The following is a 22,162-nucleotide window of genomic DNA, read 5'->3' as shown; positions in this document are numbered from 1 at the left end:
CTGGGGTTTCAGGTTTATAGCTTTTTGTCTGCTTTGACTTGGGAGTCAGATGCATATGGATTCAAACTGAGGCTCTATAACCAGCTGTGTGACCTTGGGAAAGCCACTTAAAGTATATACAGTTCAGTAAAATGGGGCCAAACCTATCTGCTCAAGAACGTATTGAGAAGATTCGGTATGAAATTTTGCAACCACAGATCCTGGTAAGTTTCCACTGGTATTTGTCTAAATTAAGCTAAATTTCTTCATCTCAATAAGTGGTAGAGAATGCATAGAAAATTCATTCTTTAAAGTTTATCAGACAATAATGGGAGTGATGTTCTCTACACAGGACAAGATGTTAGAACAAATTTCACATTCTAATTCTCTCATCTCATGCAAATATTCCTCAGCTGGTAATGGGAGCTGTATCCTGAAAAACATATCATAAGCCCAAGACATGATTAAGAATGCCTTGAAGACACCCTAGCTCCACAACCTAAACATGATGGTTAGGGGGGGGGGCTCATTTCCACAATGGCAGAGCTCAGCCAGAGCCACAGCCCAGCCACCGCTCCGGTCCACAAGGGAGTGCCAGGTCCCCAACCTGACAAGATCAAAATCCAAAAAAATTAAAGTTTTACTTCCACCCATTATATCATGGGAGGTCAACCCTGTAAGTCAATGAGCACCTTTAGCTTCCCTGGGTTGGGAGTGTGGTCAGTCATGCCTTACCTGATCCCTCAGCTTTGGCCTTCACAAGACCCAGGTGTAGGTGTTGGCTGAGGTCTTAGAAGCCCCCCTTCGAGTCCACGTGGCTGTTGGCACCTTTCCTTAGAGCTGCAGGACTGAGGGTAGCTGCTCCTTCAGATCTAGCAGGATGGAAGGAGAGGAGATGGATCTCCAACTGCTCGATGCTTTTAATAAGCTCCCATGACCAGGTCAGGAGCACTCAAGAAAACATCCTTCAGGTGTTTTGTTTTGTTTTGTTTTCCAGTTGTAAGGCTTGAACTCAGGGTCTAGGCTCTATCCCTGAGCTTTTGCTAGCACTCTACCACTCGAGCCACCACTCCACTTCCAGTTTTTGGTGATTCTTTGGAGACAATGATCCCACAGACTTTCCTGCCAGGCTGGCTTTGAATCTCGATCCTCAAATCTCAGCCTCCTGAGTAGCTACAATTACAGGCCTGAGCTAATGTTGCCTAGCTGAAAGCTTCCCTTTTGATTAGTTTAATAGAAACCATATGTCTGCAATCTCCCGCACCTTTGCTATACTCCACAGGCTAGAAGCATCTAATAGGGGTCATCTGTACTCAGGAGGACTGAATCTTGCAAAGACCTTCTGAGGTCACAGAGGCCATCTTAGAATTCTGCCTGCTGTCAGGCACTGGTGGCTCACTCCTATAATCCTAGCTACTCCAGGAGGCTGAGATCTTAATGTCTGTGAGACTCATCTCCAATGAACCACCAGAAAACCAGAAGTGAAGCTGTGGCTCAAAGTGGTAGAGCACTAGCCCTGAGCTGTTAAGTTCAAGGACAGTGCCTAGGTCTTGAGTTCAAGCCCCATGACTGGCCTCCCCCCCCCACATACACAAAATGAATTCTGCCCGGTACAGATTCAGAGGAATAAGGGGAGGCACTCAGTAAGGATCATGGTCCCACTTTTAGAGATTCCACAGATTTTAGAGATTCTTGCCCAAATCACTCAGCTCTCCCTTGCAATGGAGCCACACACAGATTTTTCTAGGTCAAAATCATTAACTGTTTTACTCCCCTGGCTTGTCAATGAGGGCTCAGCTCATCAGGAGTGTACAGGTGACATTTAGTATGACTTTACCAACTGGCTTCTGGTGAATTCTAACAAACTTGGCATCAAGTTGGTGTTTTATCAGAGCTGAGATCAAAATGCAAGTCTCCAGCTCTTAGTTCACCATTCTTTAAAAATAGGCAGATTCTGCTTGTGGGGTTTTTTTTCTGGAAAGCAGAACACTGCTGAGGACCAACAACTCTGTGTGTGTGTGTGTGTGTGTGTCCCTTCTGGATCTAGCATTTGTGTGTGTGTGTGTGTGTGTGTGTGTGTCTTCTGGATCTAGAAGACCCTCCAAAAATCTGGAAAAAAAATACTTATTCTAAAATTAAAGTTTCCATAAAATGGCAGGAAAGAAACCAAAAAATTTAAGTTGTCAGCAATTCACATATATATGATACAGAAGATGTTCTAAGTAGATACAAATTAAATTATATTATGTCATTCAAGTATATTTATATCATTAGTTAATTAAAATAGACTCTGTGGTCCTTGGATTATTTTTGTCTATAATCCTTAAGTGTCAGTGTTTTTAATGAATACAATATGTATAAAAGAAAAATCCACAGCCAAATAGGAGCTATTAGTCATGTTTGCACATTGAAACAACTTGGGCTGTGATTGCTATATTGTAACAATAAAAGTATCACTGTGAGCCATAGTTATTGGGGATTTAAGAAAGTATGGAGTGTGAAACCAAAAGATCTGGATTCAAGATCTTGTATGCCCTCTTGTTTTAGCTTTGTTGAGTCGCTCCTCGTTTAATATTTGAAATATATAGTAAACCAGTTCATTTCTGGCTCCCAGACCCTCAATTTCTCCACCTGCTAATGAAAGAGTTTTAATTAGGAACTAGAGGTCTGTTAAATGCCACTTTAGTTTCAGCAGTTATTCCCTACTTAAAACTCTCTGTAAGTGCTCTGTCCGATGTGATAACCACTAGCTGCATTTGGCTACTGGGTGTTAGTGGTGTGGCTCAGCTTTATGGAGTTGTATTGGGAGTGTAAGATTTCAAAGATATAACACCAAACACACACACATACACACGGACTATAAAACAATCACAACTGGAAATGACAACATTTGGATGATGTTGGATTAAATATAATTTGTTATAGTTCCCTTGGCTTTCTAAAATGTTTATTGTGACACATCCATCACCCACTATGTTCCTGGTTGGAAAGCACTGGTATAAAACTTCCGACTGATCTCAGAAAAGAATTTAAAGTCTTCAACATGGCTCACAGGGCCCCAACGGATCAACCCCTTGGCTACCTTACCCTGGTCTCATGTCATAAAGGTGGGGGAGATTGCAGATATAATGTTTCTATTAAACTAATCAAAAGAGAAGCAAGCTTTCAGCCAGGCACCAATGGCTCAGGCCTGTAATCATAGCTACTCAGGAGGCTGAGCTCTGAGGATGGAGGTTCAAAGCCAGCCCAGGCAGGAAAGTCTGTGGGACTATCATCTCCAATGAACCACCAAAAAGCTGGAAGTGGAGTTGTGGCTCTAGTGGTAGAGTGCTAGCTAAAGCTCAGGGATAGTGCCTAGACCCTAAGTTCAAGCCCTACAAGTGGAAAACAAAACAAAACACCAAAGGGCCTGTGGACCTTTCCATACCCTAGACCTGCCCAGACCAGGCCCACCTCATGGCCTCTGCATGCCTGACATGCTCCACCGTCATCTTCCTTCGATGCTGTCTCTAATCACAGCTGGCTCAGCCTCCTTCTTCAAATCTTAGCTTACACACAACTTCCTCATCCGACCCTTCCAGACCATGCAATCAAAAAGGGCCCTTCTGTGACTCTATGTCATTTCTTTCCCCGTAGGCCTTCTGCCATTCTTAGTTAACCTTATCTAAGGACCAGGTGTCCTGTTTGGATGCCCACCCCTTACCCTGTACCCATGTGAGGGAACGGCCCTTCTCTGTCTCTTGCTGTTGCAGACTCTGCTCAGTACCTGCCCTAAGCAGTTCCCAGCACAATGGTTGCTTATTTAATTCATCTATTAGTAAATGATTAAAACAACGTGTGATTAAAAATCCCAGTTGGGACCCATGCTGGAGTACTGATGACAATGGCCTCATCTTACTCTCTTCCCCATAGGAATCATCTGTGATCTTTATGAGGTAAGATGCAGTGTGGGACAGCTGGCAGGACGGAGTCTGTAAGTTGAAACCCACAATTTAAGTTTCAGCTCTGTCCCTTCTAGCTCCAGGAAGGTGGAGAAAGCCCTTGCATTTCTGTTTACTCAGAGTGATCCTCTACAAAGCTTTGTCAACCAGCCAGCCCTAGGGTCAGTTATTAGTTATTAGAGAAGGGATCCTCCCATGTCTTCTCTTATCCTCAAGTGCCCAAAACAGGACTTGTTTGAAGGCAAGTGTCCTGAAATTCCTTGATGAATGAATGAGTGTATCCATTAAACCCAACCACCAGCACGCAATGAATCTTGGAGAAATTTGGAGTTCCCTGCTGTTTGGATTTACTAACGATACTCCATTTTCTTCCATTAAAAAATAAAAGCCAACATCCAGGCACTGGTGGCTCACACCTGTCTGTAATCCTAGCTACTCAGGAGGCTAAGATTTGAGGATCACAGTTCAAAGCCAGCCCAGGCAGGAAAGTCTGTGAAACTCTTACTTCCAATTAACCACCAGAAAAATGAAAGTGGCATCGTGTCTCAAAGTGGTAGATCACTAGCCTTGAGTCAAAAAGCCCAGAGACAGTGCCCAGGCCCTGAGTTCAAGTCCCACAAATGACAAGATATAATAATAACAACAACAACATATAAGTGCCAAGAGGACCTCAGAGCTGTAGGGAAACTGAGTTACAATGGCATTCCCCCCACCTTCCCCAATAGTAGCAAGCTGTAACAGTTTGTTCTGCTGCACAGACAAGTCGGTGAATACGGGAACTTGAGAATGTGTGGGTCTAGCATCTGCATGCTCAGCCAGATGACAGCCACTCCAGCAGAGACCCAGGACCCCTCTCTGCCTACAGCAGGTCCTCTTCCAGAAAAGAGAAGATGGGCCGCTTCAAACAGCAGCCCCTGATTCGTATGTTCTGAGAAACAGCCACAATATCTACCATCCCTGGACGGCCACATTAATAAAAATTACCATTATTTCATAGAACAAAGATTTCTCAAGATAAGGCAAGCAGGGCTGTTAAGTAGGGAGTGGGAAGTGACTTCACCGAGAAGACTTTACCTCGTTAGTGGGGGATAAAACTGCCCTTGTTATCCCCCTGGCTTCTATTCCCAGCTCTCTGAAACATAAAGGTTTCTGGCTAGACATCCCACTTTGGCATTATTGTTTCTAGATTTGCTACTGAAAAGGCTATTCATGAGGACAGCCCTCTCCCCGCCAGACCTCTGCTGGCCACTGTTTATTTACACAGCGGTTTGACAGGCTTCCCACTGTGGAAGTTTGGGCATGCCAGACCAGTACACCCTTGTGCCATCCCTCTCCTGGCTGCTAATTGCTATTCAAAGTCAGATTCCGTTCATTCAACCCATGTGCTCTGAGCTTCTGTTGCACGGTAAGTGTTGGGACCTAAAGCTGGGAGGGAGCACGACAGACATTAATCACAGCAGACCTCTCTCTGTGAATGATGGGAATGGACCACCTGCCCTGAGTCTTGGAAAAGGTGACATGAAAAACCCTTCCTGGGAATGTGAAAAGGGGATCACAGTTTTGGACCCCTGGTCATGTCATGATTTGAGATTACTGAAGACAAAAAAAAAAAAGCCTCATTCAGAACGAAACTGGGGGAATCTTTAAGGATAAGAATGCCTCCAGTAAGAAGGGAAATCTCCCTACAGTGACCATGAGCCCCACTCCCCTGGCCCCCACTCAATCACAAATGATGTGTGTGTGTGTGTGTGTGTGTGTGTGTGTGTGTGTGTGTGACTTAAAACTTCATGCTTAGGCACTGTTCCTGAGTGTTTTCATTCAAGGCTGGCTCTCCACCACTTTAGCCACTTCTGACATTTTGGTGGTTAATTGAAGATAAAAGCCTCACAGACTTTCCTGCCCAGGCTAGCTTTGCACTGTGATCCTCAGATTTCCATCAAGACCATTCTTGAGTATGCCTGGGGTTCTGGGTTGGGGGAGGGGGGCACTTCCAACATGAGCGACAGTATGAATTCCTCAGGACACAGCAGGATTCTCCCTGGGACAAAAGGGCTGTGTGTAAATCTTCTGTCAGAGCATGGGACACAATGCTTTTGAGGATCTATGAAAGTGGTGGAGAGGTCTAGATTTCTACACAAGCAATGTGGCATGGCCGGGGCTGTCTCCCAAGTGTTTGTATTGAGTGTTGCAGGGAATTTCATTCAATCCCATCTAATCTTGTCCAGCCCTGCATGACTCAAACTATCTGGTAAATTAACTAATTTACATAATTTATAATCCTGCTCCCTTTCTCCTCAGATGAGTTCACGTTATTATTTTTTCTGGTTAAATAAAGCCTCAATGGGAAGTTCAAGTGAGGTCTGGTTACTGTCCCTCTCTGTTGCCATATATGCAACATATATGCAAGTGCACAGAGAAGCACTTGTAAAATAGGGAGAATCTTCTCTTCCTCCCGGAATACAGGGCAGATTTACATTCAAACAAGTTATGAGAAGACCTAAATTTCCTTTAAAAAAAAATTCTGATTGCCTGGAATCTCCCGATTGGAGAATTCTCCCAGGTTTGAGGACAGCCAGCCCTCGTCGGTCAAAGCTCCTGTAAAGTACCCGCCTCTACCCACCCCCGTGACCGGGTCCGAGGCTCAGCGTTTATTTTTGGACTTGGCGCTCTAAAAATACCTCGGCTTTGCTGTTTGATCGCTCTCCCTTTTGACCGGAATGGATGGCCCGGCCCCACCCTCGGACCCTTGTCCTTTAAAGGAGAAGGGCGTGGGGACGGATTCCGGCCGCCCTGGGGACAGATGTGAGCCACCCAAGCCGGGCTGGGCTGCGGCTGTACTGACGTCAGGGCTGAGGCCTCCCGGGGGGCGGAGGGAGCGGCTCGCTCTGGGATTGGCTGGTCCAACGCGGGCGCCCGCGCTGATTGGCTGGCGCAGTTTTAGAGGGAGTCTGGCTCTCCAATTAAAGCGGCGCGGCTGCGCCCGGCTGAGCCCAGAGCTGCCCTCCGGGCGCGCCCACCTGACCATTCAGCGGCATCCCCGTCCGGCTGCGCGTCCCGCGCCTGCTCCGCCCGGCTCTGCCAGGCTCGGCCTCCCCACCCCAGGAGAAGATGGCAAAGGTGGCTAAGGACCTCAACCCGAGGGTGCAAAAGGTGAGCGAAGATCTGTCTGTATCTACCCAGATTCTCCTCCCCGCTTCCCCTTCCCGGTCGCGCGCCAGCCAGCACGCGGGAATTTACCTAGAGGGACAGCCACTCAATCCCAGGACACGACAGGATGCAAAGCGCTTGGGAATACGGAGTCGGCGCTGACGGGCACACGCCCCCAAAACCCACTCCGTAAAGCCAGTGGTTGGCCACGTATTTGCAAAGGCTCTTCGTTCTTGGGTGATGCAGTTTAAATCTGAATTCAGGTAAGAGCTTTTTGGGGAGCTGTTCTCCTTCAGTGTTGTAGTAGGGAGAGCTCTAGCTTCCAGCCCCGTGTCCCCTCCAGATTGGTTGAAGGTGAGGACGTGTACTACTTACTCTCAGAATGTTTTGTGGCTCATACATACATACATACACACACACACACACAGAGTTTCTCTGTTTGGTGCTGTTGGCAGTGGCAGCTGGTTTAGCGTAAGGGGACTGATTTCTGTCCCCAGGGTCTGCACGTTTCCCTTTCAAAGAGGGCTGGCTGAGAGCCCAGAAGGTCATGGGGAAATTGCTACAGGAGGCGCCTGCAGCTGTGCCTGTAGCTCCAGCCCTGCTGGTGGCCTACCTGAAGGCACTGGGTAGGAGAACATGGACTGAAGATATAAAAGGGAAGGGCGGGACAGCAAGGAAAGAGACCTAGGTTTTGCAAATGGAAACAACAAGGCATGGGCTTAGTGGTAGCTGCTTCCAGTAGACGGGAGTATAAGGAACACCTTCACCGTTCCAATCCTGGTCCTGATGTTGTTTTCAGCTACACATCGGTGATTGAGTCAACTTTGGAATCTGTTTTACTGATGCCAATGCAGAGATTATAGAGCTACACCTTCATCACAGAAGTCTTAAGACTGATAGCGACCATGGGCTAATTTTCCAAGGCATTACTTATTCATCTCAGACTTCAGGGGATTTAGCAGCACAGGGCCAAGTCCTACTTAGACACTGCCAATCCAGTGAAGTGAAATGAGAATGAGAGGCTTGCATATTGATACAGCTCTTAGAGGCTTGGCACTCACTATCTGACAGTTGTGCCCTCTCTAGACAACCTGCTCCAGACCCCTACACAGAGCCCAGTGACGCCTGCATGTGCAAGCCAAGTCAGATTTAATCCGGGCATTTCTCTGGAATGTATCACAGGCCATCACAGTTGCCAGACTATTTGCGGAACCGAGTCTTCTCTCCTGTGGAATCCCCATAGCACACAGGACTTCTGAAAGCTACCTATTCTCATTTCTGCCTGGTAGTGAGTTACACATGCACTTGGGCTATTGATTGCTGTTTTTCTCAAGTACTTGAGGGCAAACCTTTCTTGCTCATCTGTCTCATGCCAACCCCCCCAACACACACACACACACACACACACACACACACACACGCACACACAGAAGCTCAAAAGATGAATGAACTGCATACCATCTAGCCAGTTCAGCCTTGACACCCCCGTGTATGGCAGGCACACTGTAATCATGATCATGATCTAACTCTGTATGTCTGAACAGTCTCTGCTGAGGCAGATCAGGGCTAAGGGGACAGGGTTTCATTGTCCTTCAATGAAAATGACTGCTGGTATTTTTCACTGTGAGGTGGGTGGTAGCTAGCATATGATATGGGGTCTTCTCACCAAAGGTCCAAACCACACTTGGAAGATGTCTTGTTTGTATTTTTCCTTTGCCTAGTGGAGTGTGAGTACACAGATTATAGAGGTGGAACATGTTCTCCTTCTTGTCACCTTCCAGTGCCAACTTCCTTGGCCTGCAAAGGGTTTATTTTCCATTTAGATCCAATTACAGGCTTAGAGAAAGAATGCAGTGGGTAGAGATGAAAGGATGGGTACTTTTTTCCCTCTTGGGATTTCAGCAATCAGATGGCCACACTATAGGGGGTCTTCGACCCCAATAGCTGAGGGAAGGGAAGGGAACATTTCAGCCAGTGGTTGAGTACTGTGTCAAATCCACAGCATGCTGAAAAGATTTTACTGCATATTTACTTTTGAAATCTGCAACATTGGGTTTTTATAACATTTGGCTTCAGGCTGCATAATCACACTTAGACATTTTGAAACAATTCCATACACTCTTTAAGTGGTGAGGGACCAATTTACAAAATGAGAAATGCCTTAAAATGACACACCCAATTGTCACTACAGCCCTACCACCAAGGGGTGGGAAGGGATGGGAGACCCCAGCAACTGCAAAGTCATAGAATAAATGGTCACCAGGGGAAAACACAAAACCTAAAAACTAGAGTAGCCTTAGAGATCATGTGACCCAGCCCAGACAGGCTAGGGGGCTGTGTGTGGATCACACAGATACACAGAGGCAGAGCTGGGGAAGAGTTCTGAACTTCGCACTCATGTTGAGACAGATTCTCTACAAAGGAGTTCCAATTCAACACATCAATTTATGTATACAGTACATCTTGATCAGGGTCGCTCCTTCTAGCATCCCCTCCCCCAGCTCTCCCAACTCCACCCATCCCTCCACTAACTTCTCTAGTGTCATCACTGGCTTTTCTACTAGGAAAGAGAAGGTTCCTTAGCACAGAGAATTCCCTGAGCGTGGAGGATTTGCCAGAATTCCAAGACCTTGAAGGCCCAAGGTCATTTCTCTGAGTAAAATCAACTACTCTTACAAATATGTTCTTCTATTGTTTATTAAGGAACCTAGTTTTTTTGTTTGTTTTTTTGGTTTTTGGTGTTGTTTTTTTTTTTTTTTGGTTGGTCATGGGGCTTGAACTCTGGGCCTAGGCGCTGTCCCTCAGCTCTTCAGCACTCTACCATTTGTGCCACAGCACCACTTCTGGTTTTCTGGCAGTTAATTGGAGATAAGAGTCTCCTGGACTTTCCTTGCCTGGTTGGCTTTGAACCACGATCCTCAGATCTCACTCTCCTGAGTAGCTAGGATTATAGGTGCAAGCCACCAGCACCTGGCAAAACCTAGTTCTTGATACAGATTTTTGGCCTCAGAGATAGGTTTGAATCTTAGCTCTACCTCTTGCCAGCAGTGTGCTCTTGAGAAAGGCATTTAATTTCTGAATGTGTGTCCTTGCCTTATCTGGAAGCTGAAGAGACAACAAAAACATCTATGTGATAATTAAGTGAGACCATGTCTATAAAAGCTTCTGCACATGAGCACTCTATTCAGATTAGCTATTAGTAATCTTGATGTTAATATTATGGTATGATGGACATATGGATATTGAAAGAAGTCTTTTGATTGAAGGACACATTTTTTTATGCCATTCCTAGTGCTTGAACTCAGGGCCATGGATCTGTCCCTGAGCTTTCTTGCTCAAGGCTAGCACTCTACCACTTGAGCTTCAACTCCACTTCTGACTTTTTTTGGTGGTTAACTGGAAATAGGTGGTTTACTGGAAATAGGAAATAGGTTAACTGGAAATAGGTGGTTAACTGGAAATGGTATCAAGGACTTGATACCAAAGATGGCTTCAAATTGCAATCCTCAAATCTCAGTCCTCTAAGAAGCTAAGATTACAGACATAACCCACCAGTACCCATCTGAAGGACATGATTTTATTTAGGACTATCACTTCTGAAGAACAAATCTGCTTCATTCCATGGAAGCTCAGCCTTGGCAGGCCAGGACAATATCAATGAGCCTGCTTTTCTCCTCACCCAGCAGATACAAAGTGTTCTTGTATGGAACCAAGTGTCTCCTGCTCATTGATGCTCAGTCAGTGAGCATTTCATCCTAGTTATCTTATGTCCAGTGGGGAAAACAAGGAACCCGTCTACATCTTTGGTGAAATGAGAGAAATGAGGCCCAAAGAGATCAAGTTCCTGACTAGACATTTCTGAAAATGTAGACCTAAGCCTGTTGATTTCTACAAGAACTCCCTGATGGTGAGGATGGTGTAGGAATTTGGAAGGGACTAGGACAAAGAGATCTAAGAACAAGCTCTCTTCTTAACTGTGCATTTGCCAAAAGACTGGCTCCTGAGGGTTCTATTTTTTCTCATCCCTCAACAAAAGCCAGGGAGCATTAAGGGACAGGATTTCTCAGTGCATCGCCAGGTTGTAGATACATTGGTAACAACAACATTAGTAACAACAATACACTGGTAACAACAACAACTAGCATCTCTCTATCTACATGCTTCTCAACATCGCAATCCTCTTGGCTTCCTTGGTCCTTACGGTCCATAGCCCTTTCTGCTTTCACCTCCAGGTCCTTCAGTGTACAAAACTGCTGGCACACTGCATGGGTAGGCTAGTCCAACATAAACATGGCTCCTCAGGAATTGTCATTGGCTCCTTCAGTCTTGAAAACATATTATAAGCTGTCACTTGAAGGTCTTACTAGTCAACACTCTAGAGGGAGACATGCCCATAGGTGTATAAGCAACTTGGCCCAGGAAGAGGGGAAGAGAGAGAAGGAGAGAAGGAAAGAGGGAGGGAGGGTAGTAAGAACATTACCCAAGTCTCCCTTAAGCAGATACTGAATCTAGTATGTTGTAAATAGTAGATTCTTGTCCTTGTGAGTGCACATATCCAAATAGGTTCAGTTGGGCTAACAGGTAACTCTACCAATGTATCCACAACCCACAGTGGCGGAGGCAGGGGAGGCTTGGCAATGAGTCATCACTGGGTTTCCAAGGCTTTCCAACAAGTAACTAACTGGTGTCCTCTAAAGACACTGGACATAGATCTTCTGGACACATTAACTGATCAAAGTAACAAGGGGGAAAAAGAGTGGGCTGAATTGAGTAAAGATGGAGAACTGCCACACGGATGCTTCTGTACGTCTTTCTATCCTATCCTCACTTGGCCACTTCCGGTAGGAAATGGCACTGAGCCTCGGTCAGTTGGCTCCAGAAGAGGTATTTGACTCTGGGAGGGAGAACTATCCTTTTCTTCCCCCCCCCCAACTTATACATTCTATATGATAACAAAGATTTGCCATGATGTAGAACTGACCTTGACAGTTCTTATCTTTCCATGCTTATCCAACACCATTTAAATATTTATTTTCAGAACAGAGTTCTGGCAGGGGGTAGAGCCATTACAATAATTGCGGACATTTGCTCACAAGATGATTTTGCACACGTCACTCTTCCTAGGCAGTGGCAGAATGTGGGTGATAGATGGGCTTCCTTCTACCTCCAGCCCAATAACCTTTCCTTACACCAGGCCTTCCTCCCACCCACCCACCCACACACACAAATGACAAATGATTATGGAAAAACAGGCCTAAAACTCCAATCCACCAAAAGTAAAATTGTGGAGATTTGAAGGATATCCCAAAGGAAGAAATGGCTTCCTTTGGGAATAGACCCGCACCTCTTCATTTGATAAGAGGGAGAGGATGTGGCTGGCAGCCACCCCCACTTCACCAGGTGCAGAGCCATCAGCCACAGGTACAGGGTTCTCTAAAGATCAAGGCATTTTTTTTGGGGGGGTGCGGTCATGGGGCCTGAACTCTGGGCCTGGGCGCTGTCCCTCAGCTCTTCAGCTCAAGGCTAGCGCTCTACCACTTGAGCCACAGCGCCACTTCTGGCTTTTTTTCTTTTCGCTTATGTGGTGCTGAGGAATCGAACCCAGGGCCTCAGGCATGCAAGGCAAGTACTCTACTACTGAGCCAGTCCAAGATCAAGGCATTTTTAAATTGCATATGGAACATGTGTGGCATCCTGACCATTCTTAGACCCACAGATCCAGAGGGTCCAGAATGTGTTTTGTATGGAACTTTACAGAAGCAGTTAAACAAGAAGTTGGCCATCATCCAGTCACTTTCAGTAGCTGAAGCTTGCATTTGTTATCTAAACCTACATATTGGTGTTTTCACAAAAACAGAAATAACAATGCAATTGAAAAGCTTTGCAAAACCCTCAACTACCAGGCTTCCTATCTACTCTTTTATAGGAAAAGTATACCCTTTTACATTTTTATCTTAGAAAGTATGTGTCTGTCCTTTGGAATTTTGCCCCCTAATAGACTTATCTGCTTTTCATTAGGACAGACAAGTTTGGGGAAAAGCAAAAGAGAGAAAGGAAATGCATGATTCTAAAGATGCCAAGGGTGATTGGTACGTTTTGTCCATTATCTAAAGATGTTTTGTACATTGTCTAAAGACAATGCAGACTGAGGCAGGCATCTGTGATGCCATCTCTGCAGGAGTCCATGGTAGGAGGACCTTGATTTTAGAATGCTTGAGGCAAAAATCACAAGACTCTGCTTGAAAAAATAACTACAGGGCTTAGGGATTGGCTCAAATAGTAAGAGTACCATGCAAAAATAGTAGTGTTCTTTTCATACATGAACAAAAGAAGACTCAGAGTTTAAAATGATTTTCAGAAGACGTCTCTGATTACAAAACTTAAGCTTGTTCATCACAAGATCTATGAGAGCAAGGGATGGTGGTTATAACTGTGAGTTTCACATATAGACTGAGTTCTCCCTTAAACTCATTGTTAGTATGAAGTGAATCACTCAGCATTTGGCAAATGTTACCAGACGTCTGAAGCTCTCTGATCACTCTCGGTCACTGCCCTGAGTATATTGCTACCAAGTGAAAGCCATTTCCCAGGCATAAAATTGACTTTCTTGATTTCTCCTACTTTTCTGGAAGGCTGGTGAATGCTCTAGACAAGAGGTAGGCAGAAAGACAGTGAAGAAATCATGTATATGAACCTCATACATCAAAAATCTTGAAGATTTTAGACCCTAGGATTCCAGGAAATTCTAATATGGAGATAAGCTTGGCCTGGGAATGTGTATCTCAACATGCCTGGTCAGCCTGACTCATGGTCCACGCACTAATATATGAATCAGGCTAAACCACAGCCCAGGCCCCCACCAGAACAGACTTTAAAAGGAAATAAGATTGCTAAAGAGGAAAAAAACCCAAAGGCTCTCTTGAAGGACAAAGGAGTACTGGTGTCCAGCCCTGGGCGGCTGTTCCAAATCCACATGATTTGTTTATGGATTGATTTTTTTTAATCTTTCCTTGTCTTATTTTAAAACATTAGATCCTTTGTAAAAAAAAAATCTTTGGAGACAAATGCAAATGAATCATGATATGAAAGAGCTGAGCAGACTCTAATGATTTGCATGTTCACCCCCCTGTTGTAATGGGACATAGAGGAGAAAAGACATAGCTGAAATGTACATGTGGACTAATGAAGTGGTGCCAGGACCAAGGTGCCTTGACTTGAGGCATCTCTTAGGAATGAAAAGTGAAAGGGGGTCCAGTCTGTCACTTTCATACAATGTCCCAATTCTGTATCACCTCATACCCTCAAACTTCAAAAGGTGGGGGTAAACATCCTGGCTGTGAACTTAGCTTTGGTCACAAGGATCTGAGACCATTTGGGGGAGCAAAATGTTCACATAACTTGGAGATCTTGATGTGACTCCCAGTTCAGGCCCAAATCTCAGCCAAGTTTACCTTTCTCTGGATTTCTTGTCCTCCATTTAAGCAAAAATAAAGTTAACAGCAGTTCTATATTTAGATGATCATTTAATGAGATAAGACATGCAATAAATATTTCTCCTTGCTCTTACTGGTATCCCCTCCCATCACAACAAAGCAAAAATCTCCTAAGGCATTAAAGACTGGAATGTTGGATGGCCACATTCAGTTTGCCTACATCACATGTGGCTTCTAAGATATCAGCTTGCAGGGCCTTCTCTTTGTAGCTAGACTTGACCTAGCCATAAATACTCTCAGACCACATCATAATACAAAACCATAAGCACGTCAGCAATTTGTCTTGGGTGTCTTGTGGTTCACCTTGTCCTGCAGCAGCCGCTGAGCTGGGCTATGTGAGCTTCCACAGGCAATTGACCTAAGGAGTCTTGTTCATAAGATAGGTCACATACTTTCTTTCCCAGTAGCAAATACTTATTTAACATCTAGTATATATCAGCCACTGTAATGACATACTAGAAAATGAATAAAAAGGCATTGTCCCCTGCCACGTAAACTTGAAACCGGTGGCATTCATCTCTCAGAAAACAAGAGAAAGGCCAAATCATGGCTATGTCCCCGAGCCTGTGTTCCCTGACCTCCCACTTCTTTACCACCCATATATGCCTTGATTCTCCTTTTCCACCCACCCTCTCGCATCCTCAAGGACAGCACATCCTGGAACTACATCCCAAATCCAGGCATCTGTCCTTAAGTGTGACATTGGAGTTTTGGGGACAGTTCATCTCCCAGCTATCACATCTGATTGGGGGTGGGGGGCAGGTGCATTTGAGTAGAAAAGAAGCTGTCATCCAGTTTCAGCCCTGGGGCGGAGAGGATGTAGAAGACCTGCTGTTTGTGTTCAGCTATAGCCTCAGAGGCAGCCAAATGCCCTGGGCTATGTTTTCCTCGGTGTTAATATCAGGGACACTGAAGGGCAGAAGCCCAGGGAAAGGGCTCTGGCTGACTACCACATCATAAGAAACCTGTCCTTAAGAAGACAGCATCTATTTGGGCTGTATGACTAAGTGGGGTTCGTTTCCAGGTACTGATGCGTAAGTCTGAACACTGAGGTAACTGACTCAAGTGATCTGCTGGCTGGAAGAGCTGTAGGATCCAAACTTCACCCTCCTCCTGGAGGAGAGCCACCGCACCTACCAGGACATGCCTGCACTCCCTACCCACCATCCCGGGCCACCCAGACTCCTTGTGAAAGGGATCTGGCTCAAATCAGGACAGATGTCTGCATTTGGGAGGGGGCTCCTTATTTTAGAAGACATATAGCAGGGAGGTTTATTATTATGTTTTGGTAAGTTGTTGGTAAATAGAGGTCAGGTTTCTTAGACAGGGAACTATGGAGAAACTTGAGGGTGCCAAGGAACTTATTACATCTTTATGTCCTCAACCTCTAACTAAAATGTAATATTTCTTTGTATTGTGAAGGGAAGCAATGGGCCTGAACATTTTCCAGCCCCTGTCTTCTGACACTTACACTACTCCCTGTCCTAAATTAGACCTAAATGAGACCCACTTTTGTATAAACAGTAATTAACTTACACACACACACGCACACATCCGACCTGGAACTCTTGGAGTACACAAACTGGATTCAGATCCCAGCTCTTCCATTTTTCACCCATCATCTTGAATAAATCTAGTAGCACTGAGCCTCAATTTCCTCAACCCAAAGGGCCTAAAAGCCACTGCACTCACTTCGCTGGCCTTCCAAGTTCTCAGGCCAGTATTTAACATTTACAGAATGACGTGTTAAGCATAGTTAACTTCACCATAAAAAGAGCTCATGAGAGTGAAATCTTATAGGAAACAAAACATTACTTTGATAAAACTTTTTACCCACTTATAATTCGACCAACTTTAAGAATTCATTTGGTTCTAGCATCATTATTTGGTGACCTGAGAAGGGAAACATAAAAGGGAAGGAATCCCCAAATCTGATGATTTCAGCAAAGAAACTGCCTAGTGGAATCATCAGAGTCACAGGAGAGCCTACAGAAGCAGGGCAGTCAGGAACTGAAACCCTGGGCAATCAGAAGAGGAAGTACTTAATCTCACCTACAGAGGTCAGGGAAGGCTTCCCAAGGAGGCAATTTGAGCTCCGTGTTGAAAGACAAGGATAAATGAGCATCTGAGGAACAGGTTACAGTCCAGTTTTATGCCTTCCAAATCAGATATTCATATTCTCCATTATAGCTGCCATCTAACTAGGGAAGATGAGCTGCCTTGAACAGTGGATACATTCCAATGGAACCCTCCATTGACAGATGCTCATCTTTAATCCTCTTATCTGAGGACTTGTTTTTTTTCCTCATCCAAAACCCTCTGAAGTTACAGGATAGCAGGCCACCACACTGGCACACAGAGAACTTCTTAGAGCAGTGACCTGAGACTCTCCCAAGCCCTGTGAAATGATTCCAGCAAACACATTCCCACACAGCCTGCATGCCTGAAGAAGCATCTAGATTCCTATTCTAAGACAAGAGACAACAAACAAGAGAGAACGGAGAATACACTCTATGTGGAGAGAAGGGCATGCAATTGTGCTGTGAAATGGAAACACTATCCAGAACGCCTCACAGTGTGTGGCCACCTGGGTTTCATCTTGATGCTCTGATGCTATTCAAATGGTAATTAGAGGTACAGAAATCCCAGGCAGGATTGCTTTCCTGCACCCTCATGAGGAGCGCCAGCCCTCTGAGATAAGGGAAGCTGGGAAATAAGATCCTGAATCTTTCATGCAGTTCTGAGCTCAGAATTCTGACCTGATCTGGGACACATGGACTCCTTCCTGCCAGATTTCGAAGCAGGTGAGGCATGGAAAGGAAATCCACATGGCCTGGATATTGACATGCCCAAAAGATGATCCTGCCTGATTTCTACCTGTGGCACATTAAATACAGACAGTGTGTTCCATGATTCCCTGCCAGATATGTGTTTGTAAGGACCTGAAGAAAAGGAAAGATTGGGTAGAAGTTTTGCTTCCTCCAGTTCATCCTCCTCTATAGCCAACAGACCCCAACAAACCAGGGGAAACAGCTAATGAGACCAGTTTCAACCCCATCTCAGTACTATGGCCTAGCCTAGGTAAGAACCATCACAGGGGAAATCATGTACTTATTTGAATAATGCTTGTATAGATGTTTCAGCAATTAAAATTAATTTTTAAAGGATGAAAAGGACCTTAGGGTCTCTCAACTTTCTTAGCATACAAAGAAACAAATCCAGTAAGGGGCTAGGTGACCTGCTCAAGGTCACAAAGCTAGTTTGAGATGAGCTGGAATTGGAATCAAGGGTACCACAGGGTTTTGAGTTCAGAAAGACTTTAAAGGCTGTTTTTGTCAAATCATCACACCCAGAACCTTAAGAGTGAGGTCAACTGAGCAGCCGCATGCTATAGCAACTCTGAGAACATTCACTCTTAGTTCACTATTAGAATATTCAAAATAGAAGACTATTAACACCTCTAATTCTTAGAAGCTCTCCCTTATTTGGGGCTAGAATCTCTCTCAAACTTCCTCCACTGGTTCTCTTTGCTTCTCCGGTAAGTTTAAGGATGTAAAGGCTCATATGATGGCTCATGCCTAGAATCCTAGCTTCTCAGGAGGCTGAGAACAGGAGGGTCATGGCTAAAGGCCAGCCAGGGAAAAAGTCAGTGAGGAACCCCCCACTTTTTAACCAGTCAGAAGCTGGGCATGGTCGCATGCACCTGTGTTCTCAGCTAGACAGGAAGCAGAAGTAGGAGGATCACACTCCAAAATGGCCCAGGCATAATGAAGGCCCTCTTCAAAAAAGAAACAAAAGGGGGCGGGGCTGAGCATATAGCTGAAGTGGCAGAAGGCCTGCCTAGTAAATGCAAGGCCCTGAATTCAAACTCCAATACTTACAATAATAATAACAACAACAATAACGGCAGAATAATAATAATGAGGAGGAGGAGGAGTAAAAGATGACCAGTTCATACCAAGCCCTATGTACTGTTCAGGATGAGGCCCTGGTAGCCATTTCTTGTGTTACTCTCCTCTACAAGGTGACTTGTGACAGCCTTCAGCTAAGTGAGATGGCCCACAGACATCCTTTTCAATTGGGGGAACCAATGCAGGGACTTATGCCAGTTACTCCATCTGAACCAGTTAGTTCCCTCCCCTTCTATCCTCACCCATCTCTGTGTTGCCAAACTGTCTTGTTTCTTGGAAGAAGCCTTTTAAAGTGGGAAATCGCAACACAAGATAAGGTATCTGACAATACTGTCAATGTTTACTCTTACGGGTACACTCACACACACACAGGTGCAATCTGAGAGCGCCTTCTCTATGGCCCAACTTCTCCCCCTTCTCTGGGGTCTCCTCCATGAGGCAATCAATTGAATCCAAGTCTCCTCCAATCTCCCACTGCATGTGTGGGCCATGATCTAATAGCCCTGATGTCTTCCCTGGTCAATTCCTGTACCACAATGTCTGTTTGTGCTGAAATACTCTATCTGTAGGCTCCTGGTAGACACAGCAGGCTTTATTCCTCTTTCTGTACTCCCCAATAGCCTGGCACACAGTGAGAGCTAAAAACTATCAATGTAGAGGAAAGGGAAAGGAAGGCAATCAGAAAACAAGAGAGGTGTGAACACTGCGGTGAAAGCAGTCAGCTTTGTTCCCTGAGGGGATAGTAAAGGAGAGGCACTATGGGAGTGGAGGGTGTAAAGATAATAATAAAATCATCATCATCATCATGAAATAGAGTAGGGATGCCACTCAGTGGGACCCCCACACGTATTGCTAACTCTAAGGCCTTTTGACAGTAGAACATGCAAGCAGAACTAAGAAGGCAGGAGGGACTACGGAGGGAGAGGTGGGAGCTAGATGGAAGAGCTGGGGGAGAGGGGCTAGAGTAGGGTGAGCAGTGGGGCTAGAGTAGGGTGGGCAGTTAGGGAGAGGTTGGGACAGGGTGAGCAGTGGGGGAGAGGGGCTAGAGTAGGGTGAGCAGTGGGGGAGAGGGGTTAGAGTAGGGTGGGCAGTGGGGGAGAGGGGCTAGAGTAGGGTGAGCAGTGGGGGAGAGGTTGGGACAGGGTGGGGGTCTTAAGATGGAAAGGAAAGAAAATGAAAGGCATGGGGGAAGGTAGCATGCCAGAGCAGACCCTGAAGTTTGCACGTATACACCCCAAGTTTATTACCTCCCTTCAAACTTATCCACAAAAGGACTGGCTGCAGGATGGTGGAAGCACCAAGCTTGATTCGTTTTCCTTCCAAGCAACTAACGGGAGCCTTGCTGTGAACCTCGAGGCCCTCTCCTTTTTGGCTGGCTGGAGGTCTCCCGAGAACCAACACCAGTGATTTCCATGGGCTGGGGAGGCAGATGGCCCCAATCACTAGCAACAGCAGCATATCTCAGAAGATTTGGCCCCCCTGAGAGACAAGAGCCAGAGGATAGCCAAAACTGAGTCCAAACCACTTCTAGACAGACCCATATCTACTTTAAGTTTCTAGTCTTTGATGAATATTTATGCCAAAATAGGGCCAGTGGAAACGTTCCATCTTCATGGATTTTAAGAGTTTTGCTTTCCTCCGCCACGTTGACCAAACTCAGGAAAGTGTCAGAATCACTGCCAAGTACACACTCTTTGAAGTGGAAGAGATTCTGAGAAGGGCCTGGACCATCCTATTTCTCCTTATCCTCAAGTCTCAGAGTTGGCACTCACTCCTTTCTTAAAACACTTGAGATCAACACCTCTTGGTGCTCTGTCATTTTAGCCAAGCTCTATCTAACTATGAATACCCTTTCGAAGGAGTAGATATGACTCTTTAAAGTTTTTCTGGGTGAAACTGCTTTGTTGGTTTGTATGTTTAAATATTTTTTAAATCGAAATCTTCCAATCTATTGTTTCAATTCTCTCTTTTTTTTCTTCTTCTTTTTTTTTGTCAGTTGTGGGGTTTGAACTCTAGGCTTGGGCACTGTCCCTCAGCTCTTCAGCTCATGGCAAGCACGCTACCACTTGAGCCATAGCACCACTTCTGGTTTTCTGGTGGTTTATTGGAGATAAGAGTCTCATAGGCTTTTCCTGTCTGGGCTGGCTTTGAACCGTGATCCTCAGATTTCATCCTCCTCTGAGTAGCTAGGATGACAGGTGTGAGCCACCAGCACCCAGCTTTTTTTTTCTTCTTTATGCTACTGGGAATTGAATCCAGGACCTTCACCTGCTAGGTGAATGCTTTACCACTGAGTTATAGCCTAGGCCCCCTCCTCTTTACTTTGCTGGTAGAGACATGCTGCTCACACTTTCTTCTTAGTTTATTATTAGCTATCACCTACTCCTGAGAGCCAAAACACAGAAACTTCTGTCATGTCTGCCTTTGATGTGAGGGACTAAAATAGAAGCCTTGTTCTTGGACCAGGCCTGTTAACTGCTCTTGTCCAGCATGGGCCATGAACTGAGCACTTCTCCTAATTTCTCAAGAGCCCCCATTGTACAGGTGAGCAAATTGATATCCAGGTAGACGAAGTAAATTCCACAGTGCCATAGTCAGTCCTTGATGAATCGAATCAAGTGTGAGAAATTCAGCCTACAGCTCTTCCTTCTACTCTCAATATGATTTCAGTGTTCCAGAAGTATGTGTCCTATAGTCACAAGTCATAAAGTCACAAGTTGACGTTAGGCAATACACAGACAGAGACAAATGTGGATAATGTTGCGATGCACTAGTCAGAACTGATCTCCGATTTCTAGATTTTTCATCCTTAAGGTGTCAAGGAGAAAGTGGCACTAAAATGGTTTTAATTTCTCAAACACCTGTCCAGCTTCATGTTAGACAAAGGGTGAGTGGGCTCAGAGCTTTGAAAAGGCTATTGTAACGAGGCCACGTGTGTTGGTGTGCACTTATAACCCTAGCACTCAGGAGGCCTGAGGTAGGATGATCACAATTTCAGGGTCAGCCTGGGTAGTGACAATGGGTTCCAGGCAAGCCTGAGTGACATAGCTTCACACACACACACACACACACACATACACACACACACACACACACTGCAACTGCATCTAGCTATAATTTGATTTTATCTCATTGTTAATTATATTTTAAGTTATCTTCTAGTTTTTTAAATATACTTTAGGAATAAAAGAATTTTTCAGGAAATAAAGGTATTTTTTCAAAAAATTATTTTTGTAATTAGAAATAATAAGCAAGTGATCACATAAATATTAAGCAGAGGACAAATTCAAGAAGGAGGAACACAGGTTCACCAACATTTCATGTTGGTTGTTTCCTGATCTCCATGGCACCATGCTCACCTCTTACGTGCATGATCTGATGAGTCTTAAAACCACACCCACAAAGATGGTGAGATTATGGTTCCTTTTAAAGATGGGAAAGGGTACAGTGGCAGAGAGCTTTCCTAGCATGCCCAAGTCCCTAGACACACACACACACACACACACACACACACACAGAGTAATAAAGATGAGTATGGATAGAACTGCTTCCTGGGGTCACATAGATAGCAGGGGTCAAGTTCAATGTCACAAGCTCCAATGGCCACAGTGTATCCCCAGCACCCTGGCAGTCAATGATTCCAAGGGTAGAAGTAAGCAATATTTTTTTTTGTGTGTGTATTTTTTTTTTT

General features: G+C 45.0%; 1 protein-coding gene across 2 annotated transcripts in view; it reads left to right on the top strand.

Annotated features, from left to right (window-relative positions):
* Window positions 1-6,940: 6,940 nt before the first annotated feature.
* Window positions 6,941-22,162, top strand: part of Lmcd1 (LIM and cysteine-rich domains 1) — a 55,828-nt gene continuing 40,606 nt past the window's right edge. For both annotated transcript variants that reach the window (XM_013010404.1, XM_013010403.1), the window contains exon 1: window positions 6,941-7,070. Coding sequence is in view for 1 of the 2 variants with exons in the window: in XM_013010403.1 (XP_012865857.1) it covers window positions 7,029-7,070 (42 nt within the window). In the remaining variant the exon portion in view is untranslated. The remainder of the gene's footprint in view (window positions 7,071-22,162) is intronic.

The sequence above is a fragment of the Dipodomys ordii genome, unplaced genomic scaffold, assembly GCF_000151885.1.
Source record: "Dipodomys ordii isolate 6190 unplaced genomic scaffold, Dord_2.0 Scaffold12, whole genome shotgun sequence".
In the NCBI taxonomy this organism is placed as follows: domain Eukaryota; kingdom Metazoa; phylum Chordata; class Mammalia; order Rodentia; family Heteromyidae; genus Dipodomys; species Dipodomys ordii.
The sequence above is the reverse complement of the archived record's forward strand: the minus strand, read 5'-3'. Positions and strand labels throughout refer to the sequence as shown.